Below are 9,360 nucleotides of genomic sequence, written 5' to 3' on the forward strand. Positions count from 1 at the left end.
AAGTAGATGTCGGATGACTGACTCAACAAGAATGAGCTTCACAGTTATACCTACAATACCTTTATATAGGCTCACAAAGAATAACTTGGATCTTGAACAATTTTTTTTTTTTGGAGTTGCACAAATAAAATGGTGTTTTATGTTCCAATGGTTTTAAAACAACATTCAGGACAACAATGTACTTAGGAATAGATCTAGATAAATTAATATAAGATGACAACTTGCCACCATTATTGATGCTGTAAGCAATAAACAACATCTTCTTCATGAACAAGAATTCAGAAATGTTCTCCTACAAATAAGCTCATGAAAAGTAACAACAACAATAACAAAAACATGAAAGCAAGCACAAAGACCTTTCTATGGAGTAGTTGATACTGATAAACAACTGTAAAAGGGAGAAAACTATTTAATGACATATCATCTGACAAAATCATGTGATACATTCTCTGCTATAAATAAAGAACAATCTAGAGTCTTGAAAAATGAAAGGATTCCACATTTTAACCATTGGATGCTAACGTATGAGCACATTCATCTCAGGTATGAAGCCTTGAGTATCCAATAAATCACGGAACTCGTGATGCCTCTGAAGCACAGTGGAGAAGTGTGTAACAGTGGGGAGGTGCCTGTGGTTTCTCCAACAACAACTCAGGTGTATAAAAGGCTCTGGGCAGATGGTGACACCAAGACACAACCTACCTGTGGTTCATAACTGAACGATCCACTCTAACAACATGTGTTATTACGGCAGCTACGTTGGAGGCCTGGGTTATGGCTATGGTGGCCAAGGCTATGGCTATGGTGGTGGCTATGGAGGCTATGGCGGCTATGGTTATGGCTGCTGTCGCCCACTGTGCTATAGAAGGTACTGGTCCTATGGCTTCTACTGAGAAGATTCTGTAGCTGCTCAGCCTACGAATTATAACCAGCTCTCTAATTTGAAATATCTCCAAATCTTAAAACCAGAAAGATTTTAATGGATTCAAAAGCATTATTATATTTTCAATTATCTGTGGAAAATAAATGAAATTCAATTTGTATTGTTTCATCTTTATCAATAAGATAGTATGACAGTCTTCAAAAACTTTCTTCTGAAAATGTATTTAATCATATGTAAACTACATCAAACTTGATTCCAAACTTATATGTATAATAGATTTACATTGTTAAATAAACCATATTTATTTCAAGCATTGCCTTGCTCTTGCCTTAATAATTATCTACAGCAGTCTTCCACATATATTTTGTATTTGTTTACCTCTGGAAATGAGAAAGAAAAGAGAAAAATGAACTGTCCTTTTGTGATCATTAGGATTCTAAAAATTATTGGGTCAAAAATATCAACTCTTTTTAACAAACCCTAACAGTTTGTATTTACATGTCTTTCGATATCCACCACTGTTCCTCAATGCCATGGTTTTGTTTTTAAAAAAAAAAAAAACAAGAATCTCCTTCACATTTGAAGCAATCATATTAGTGAGACTTTATGGGTGTAGTTATTGAGCAAGGATGACATTGATGGATATGTTAAAGTAGGCAAGAAAAGGCCCACGGGTTCTCTTATACAAATACTACACGGCAATGAGGAAAGAAAGCTGGAAGAAGGAAAAGTAGTCCTCCCGAGGAAAGTGCAAAATGGTCAGCTCTGAAAACATACATACACGCAACATTATAATGGATGAGCAGATTATATCTAGAATTATACATGTGTGTATATATATGTGCAATAACAATTAATGAAAAAGAGGCCATAAAATTGCAGGAGAGTAAGGAGGGGTATGTGAGAGACGACTTTGAAGGGAGGAAAGGGAGGAAAGAAATATAGCCATAATCTCAATATTTTTTAATTAAAAATGAATATTTTCTACAATGACTGTACCTCACAGCATTGAGCTTCCATTTCATTACATGTGCTTGTGTGCATAGTGCCTTTCACAGCATCTGTATTTGGAATGCACAAGCTAGAGCCCTATATTATGAAATGTTTCTCACCTTTTAAGACATCTCAACGAGAGAATGGCCGTTTGCTTCATCGTATTGACAAGATCAACACTACTGAGAGCATTCTGGCTTACCAAGGAAGCTAAAAGTATGGCTTATGAATATGCCATTTTATGTCAAATACTTAGAAAAACATATGTATTGTCCAGAGAAATAAGTTTCTTGAAACATGAGATAGTTTATCAGTTTCAAATCAACATTAGACTGTTTTGCTTTTTTCACAGAAGTCTATCATATTTTAAATATGCAGTCTGTGTGTACAAATTTTCTCTAAAATCCAATCATTTTTATCTTTAAATACTTATGTTTTATAGGGAAAGTGGAGATTCAACATGCTGTGTGCATCACCCAGAGGACTGTTGATAAGGATGCCGTGACTGGATATTGATATACACATCATCAGTTTTTCCCAATTAACCTCTCATTTTTTTTACCTGCTTGACAAGCCCCCAAAAGATGTCAAATCTGTGGAAAATCATAAACTCATCGAGAATGATTTTTTAAAAAATCAGTCTGAATATTGGGCTAAACCTGATTATATTGGCCAAATCCAACTGACCCAAAAAGATATAAACTGTCGCTGTTAGTGCCACACATGCAGAAGTTTCTCACGCTTGCCTGCCAGGCCTGTTACTGACTGACACTTTCTGCTCAGCCATCTTCCATTCGGTCTTGCTAGTCCTAAGAAGGTCCAGCAGAGAGAGCTGTGGTCTGTTGGTGCCAACTCCCCCTCCTCAACTGTGCCTCTATAGCAGTGCTCCTTCAACACACACTGTGTGCCATTCCAGAAACTCTAGAGTGGCGGGGGTTACAATATGGAGCCTAGACTGTGGCTGAAGTGTCAGTGGCTATGCTGCTCTCTTCTCCTTCTGCTATGGAACATTGTAGTCCTATGAATTCTGTTGAGAAATTTACAGAATGGTGCCAATGATTTCAGAGCTCCTCTGAATTTTCATTAGTCATAGTAGAACACCACCTAGTCCCTCCCAAGGTCAGATAGGGAAAGAAAGCATTACTAGGTAACACGAATGCAAATGCGTGTATGCAAGCAAACCTACACCCGCTGATAAAATATTCAAAATACTAAAACCCTACCATCTTATGTTGATGCCATAACCAATAACTTCCTTAAATACTCTGTAGTTCAATACTTTCACAATGTGAGCCTCATTTTTCCTGCTCCTCTTTCCTGTCTTTGTCTTTTGTTTGATGCTGGACTAGTTTAGACAGGATCCCACAGAGCCCAGGGTGGCCTTGAACTTGCTATGTAGCTGAGGATGAACTTCTATCACCACATCCAGCTGTTGTCTCTGTTCTCAGCTTCTTCTTGGACTCTGAACATTCAAACAGAAACATAGTACTTTGTTTCTGAGTACCCTATTTTATTATGGTCTATTTCAAATATTTTCTATTGAGGTTAAATATGCAATTATGAGGAACTTTTCTTTGGGTAATATTCCAGAGAATTCATACTAATTTTTACTGAAAAAGATTAATTCATTTCTATTTGACTTTCAATATATTGCGCATAAAATAAAAATATAAGGAGTGTCATGTGGAGTCCTTTATTGTGAGAAACATTTTTTCCTAAATGATATTTTAGCTACATAAAGTTCATATTCATTTCATCAATAAAGATCCAAGTTTACAAGACATTATAAAAAGTTATGTTATAACCTCATTAATGAAATAAAATAATTGTGTTTCTGTTTTCTCTAAATTCCTAGATACTTTCCCAATATCCCTTTTGATCTCCAGTCTTTTGTGATATGGATTAGTAAAACGGTTATATTAATAATCAGTGAAACAGAAGAATATACAGATAAGGATAAAAATAAATAGAAATCAGATATCAAACTGACATACTTAAATTCTCAGATATAAATAATTACTTAAAACATAAATGCTATAAATTCACCAATTAAGGGATAGCAATAAGCAGACTGGAAAAATATATTATCCAAATACATGCAAATATTATATCACTCGTTAAAGAAAAACAACTTCTTAGGTTTTATATGAGTAATGCAAATACTATGGCATGCAGATATTGATAAAATTTGTATTAAAATAACTTTGGTTAAAGGTTCCATTCAGGAACATGCTGCCTATTGTTCTCCTCTGTGAATTTCCCATGAGGCACTTGTCTCATATTCCGCCATTTGTGGTGGCTGCCTTTCAGTTATCATGACCAGGGGTGCTGCAACGTTTCTGTCCACATTCTCATGAGTGTGTTTGTTTATACTTTTCTCCTTCTGTACTTGGAAATGCGGTCTCAGGTTCATAGAACTAAGTTTAGAAAATGCTGTTACATCCTATTGTGTACATCCTCCTTCATTTGTGGAGGTTGACTCTTCCATGTGATTGTCATCTTCCCATGGCTTGACTCAGCATTTCTCTGATACGGAACAGGGATAAAAAGCATTTCTTACACTTTTTGTTCATTAAGAATGAAATTTAGAAAGTGTGTGTTTTTGTCTTCAGATGACTTTTAACTAGTTGTCTCTAATTTATTTGCTAGATCGATTTAGATACTCTTGAGTTAAAATACGTGATGGAGGAAGGTCATTGGTTAAATAAAGAAACTGCTTTGATCCTGATAGGACAGAAAATTAGGTAGGCAGAGTAAACAAAACAGAATGCTGGGAGGAAGAGGAAGTGAGCTCAGGCTCGATAGCTCTCCTCTCTGGGGCAGACACGATGAAGCTCCGACCAAGGATGGACGTAGGCTAGAATATTCCCAGTAAGTGCACCTCGGTGCTACACACGTTAATAGAAATGGGCCAGGCAGTGTTTAAAAGAATATAATTTGTGTGTTGTTATTTTGGAGCATAAGCTAGCCAGGCGGCCGGGAGCCGGGCTGTGGGAAGAGGCCCGCAGCTCTTACTAAAAATACGTATAAATTATATTTACCTCATTCTCTTCTTGACGTTCTATCAATGTACTCTTTACAGTTCATGTTGAATTAATTTCACATGGTTTAATGTAAACAGAACTTTTTATAAATTATTGATGAATATAGTCTCATTTAGTCACAAGATAATCCTATTAATTTTCTTCTATCCAATATATACAATTTAGAAGTCTACATATCTCTATAAACATTGCTTTGTGGGGCACTGAAGAAATAACTTAGTAAGGGGACCTGAGTTTGGAGGCCACCACCCACATACAAAGCTGTGTGTGGTCTCCAGCCCCAGCAGGACAGGATGGTAGGGATCACTAGCACCTACCACCCTAGTTCCAGGTTCAGTGAGAGATCCTGCATTACAGAATAAGGTGGAGAGAGGAGACAGACTTGGCACTCAGCATCCTCCTCTGAGTGTTTTAGGCTCAACACATACACACTTATATATGCATGTCCTCTCACTCGGTCTCTGTCTCTGTCTCTGTCTCTCTCTCTCTCTCTGTCACATGCATTCACAGTTACACTCACTATCTCACAACAGAAATACACTCACTCACTCACACACACTCACACTCACTCACACTCTCATACACACTCTCATTCTCACACACTCACAATACATACACGCACAAACTCACACTCCTTTTTACCCTACATACAATATCAACAACATTATTAAGTTTTAAAAGTTTGATAGCTTGCATTATGACTTTGTGTTTTATCTGTCTCAAGGTAACTCAATTTGAAGATGTGGAGACTTTCTTGTTTTATTTGTATAGCTTTCTAAAATTAATTCTTTGTGTATAAAATTCAAACTACACCTTTAAGTGCATTATAGTGTTTGGAAGCTTGCTTATTGCAGCTTTTCCTCAACTTTAGAACTACTTCTAGCTCACTTGAAGACTATACCTGCTGACTTTGGATTCAGTTATTTTCAACTTTCTGTCAAATTTCGTAAGTGCTACACTTTTAAAGTCCTTATATCCTTGTTTACCTATATTTGGATTACCTATTCATATATCTACTAATATTCACATGTATTTAATTTTATTAATATGGCAAGAGCATTGACTAAATTTGATAACTACATTATCTGCATAATGTTGAAAGTTATTAGATTATTTTTAATAGTTTTATCTATGCATGGTTATATTGCATCCTTTACTTGTAGAGTTTTATTGCCTTAAAGTCTACCCTACCTGTTATTAATGTGATGCTTACTATCTTCATATTAATGTTAGCAGATTATATTTGATTAATAGTTAACTTTCATATACCTTTGACACATTAGAAAAGTGTCTCTTTTAGCAACATGTACTTAACACTGTGTTTATCCAGGCTTTGATTTTCTGAATTTTCATTGATATATTTAGCTTATTTACACTATTTACCAATACATGGATATGTAATATATATGTATGGATTATCATATCATCACTGTTTCGTCTTTTTTCAAGAATTTTCCTATTTCATTTTTTTTATTTAATCAGATATTTAATATCCTGCTTTTCTCTCTCTAACCTACAATGCACAGCCTAAGAGGCTAGACAACAAGGAAGACACAAAGACAAATGCATGGATTTCCCTGCAAAAAAAGAAGTAGAAGGTATCTGTAGGGTGAACTGGGGAAGAGGGTTGGGAGAATGGAGAGATGGAAACTAGGGGGAGAACCTGACGTCTGAAGCAGGTTGGAGGCAGGATTGAGAGGGAGTAACAAAAGAGATTTCTTTATAGGAGGAGCTATTATGGGGTTAGGGAGAAACTTGTTGCCAGGGAAACTTCCAGGGAACACACAAGTAAGGCTTCTAACAGTAAGAGCAGGACCCCTCCCATGCATTTAGCTGGCTTTTGGTTCCCCATGATGTATTACCTGGCCCTGCCTCAGCATAAGTGGGGGAGCTCAGTCCTCCCTCAACTTGATAGTCATGCTTTGCAAAAGCCCAAGGGAGACCTGTTCCTTCCTGAAAGGAGATGGAGGAGGAGTGGATGGGAAGGGGGTGTAGCTGGGAAAGGGAAGGAGAGTGGAGAAGAGGAGGAAGGGAAAACTGGTTGGAATGTAAGATAAATGAAAAAAAGCTATTAATAAAACATTGTATTAAGTGAGGTAACTTAATACTCAAAAGACAAATATTAGCCTGGCAGTGGTGGCACACACTTTTAATTCCCAGCAATTGGGAGGCAGAGGCAGGAGGATCTCTGTGAGTTCGAGGCCAGCCTGGTCTACAAGAGCTAGTTCCAGGACAGGCACCAAAAAAACTACAGAGAAACCCTGTCTCAAAAATCCAAAAAAAAAAAAGACAAATATCATATATACTCATTCATAAGTGGCTTCTAGACATAAAGCAAAGAAAACCAGCCTATAATTCACAGTCCCAGAGAACCTAGACAACAATGAGGACCCTAAGACAACAAACATGGATCTAATAAACATGGGATGTAGAAAAAGACAAGATCTCCTGAGTAAATTGAGAGCATCGAAACTTTGGGAGAGGGTAGAAGCAGAGGAGAAAGAAAAGGAGGGGAGCTCAATAAAATCAATAAAAATCTTTAAAGAAGAAAGAAAATATCTGTTGCATCTTGTTTGCCAAAAAGTAACCTGGACTGAACTAGCTATATAATTATATATCTCTTGTTAAAATAGTGATTCCTGGGCCTACCCTTGATGTGAGAGTGTCATATATCAATCTGTTGATTTCATTGGTTAAGCAATAAACAAACTGCTTGGCCTCATAGCTTAGAACATAGGTGGGTGGAGTAAACAGAACAGAATGCTGGGAGGAAGAGGAAGTGAGCTCAGACTCGACAGCTCTGCTCTGTGGAGCAGAGGCCATGCTCCCCTCTCCCGGGCAGACGCACGAGATGAAGCAAGCCGCCAGGTCAGACATGCTGAATCTTTTCCGGTAAGACCGGTGCTACACAGTTTATTAGAGATGGGTTGATCGGGATATCAGAATTAGCCAGTAAGGGCTAGAGCTAATGGGCCAAGCAGTGTTTAAAAGAATACAATTTGTGTGTTGTTATTTCTGGTGTAAAGCTAGCTGTGAGGGAGCCAGGCGGGATGAAAAGCAGGCTCGTAGCCCCCTCAACATACCCTAAATCTGTTCTCTATATAATGATATTTAAAACATCTGTATTTATCAAGTATAGCAGTTGATTATGAAACATGTAGCATTTTGAAAATTACTGCTTTGTATCCCCAAATTGATTTATTATCAAAACTCCTAATAAGAATAATGTCTGTCCTGTATTTAATTTGTCACATTGATTGTATAGTTATGCTATTTTTATAGCCATCTAACAGAGATTACATAGATAATCTCATAAATGTTGTACTCAGCCCTTGTTGATGCTCAGCTACAGCTTCTTAATCACTTGAATCTAATTTTTACAATTTTCATCGATATATTTATTAATTTCCCAAACCCCATTCTTATTTAGAACCTGCATATTATGAAACAAGGACCAAGTGGGAAAGCGTCTTTGTTATTTAAAAAGTCAAATGTGGACCAGTAAGAAGGTTTAGTGGGTAAATATACTTGCTGATAAGCTTCAGGACCCAAGTTTGATCCCTGGGATGCTCATGGTAGAGGGGAAAAATACAAGTCAGGAAAACTATTCTCTGAATTACACCCACAAACACAACATACACAGAGTGAGGGTTAGAGAAAGAGAGAGGGGAAAGCAGATGATAGGATTAATATACAAAATGCTCAAAAAATTTATAAAATTATTTTAAGTAGATTTAAAGTAAGATTTAGTGTAACACTCTGAGATTCTCATTTAATCACATATTTATGTTTTAAAACTTTCTTCAGTTAAGTCTGAAGTGATGTTCATTTTAGATCAAGGTATTTGTAGGTGCCCTGGAGTTTCTGATTTGGGGACAGAATATATCTCTATCCTAATCCAACAGACTTCTTCCAAGAGATGAAAAACCACAGTTTGGGTTTTCTTTCTGTTTTAAAGAGTAACACCCAAGTACAACATGCCGAATTTCCATGGGTTTCAATCAGCTTGGAGTTCTCATGACACCTGAATTTTATGCACTTATTTTGCAAAAAGTATGGTGATCTTGGAAATCAGAAAATGGGACTAAACAGCATGAGTGGCTAGTTCTACCAGAAATACATATCCCTTAAGTATTCATATTAATAAAAGAAACAAATATAACATATATTTAATACTGATTTAAATAGTGAAAGTTGCTTTAAACACTTTCTGCTTTGTCTCAACTACAAATGTTGAAAACTTAGCGACTATTGGTGGCTTTTCACTAGCTTTATACGGAAAGATAAAGATGGAGATGGATGTTGCTGGTAGAATCTGCTGACCCCTAGAGACCTAGGTGAGAGATTCAACCTGACATGGATGCTATCAGGGACTCAGACAGAAATGGATTTGCAGATTGTCAAAGAAAACGGCCTGAGTTAGTGAAAGCTCAACTGTGA

General features: G+C 36.7%; 1 protein-coding gene across 1 annotated transcript; it reads left to right on the forward strand.

The window, feature by feature from the left end:
• Window positions 1-737: 737 nt before the first annotated feature.
• Window positions 738-893, forward strand: LOC101988396 (keratin-associated protein 20-2-like). The gene has a single exon (XM_005345329.1). It carries the CDS (start codon window positions 738-740, stop codon window positions 891-893), a length of 156 nt encoding a protein of 51 aa, XP_005345386.1.
• The last annotated feature ends 8,467 nt before the right edge of the window (window positions 894-9,360 follow it).

This window comes from Microtus ochrogaster, chromosome 2 (genome assembly GCF_000317375.1).
Source record: "Microtus ochrogaster isolate Prairie Vole_2 chromosome 2, MicOch1.0, whole genome shotgun sequence".
Lineage (NCBI taxonomy): Eukaryota > Metazoa > Chordata > Mammalia > Rodentia > Cricetidae > Microtus > Microtus ochrogaster.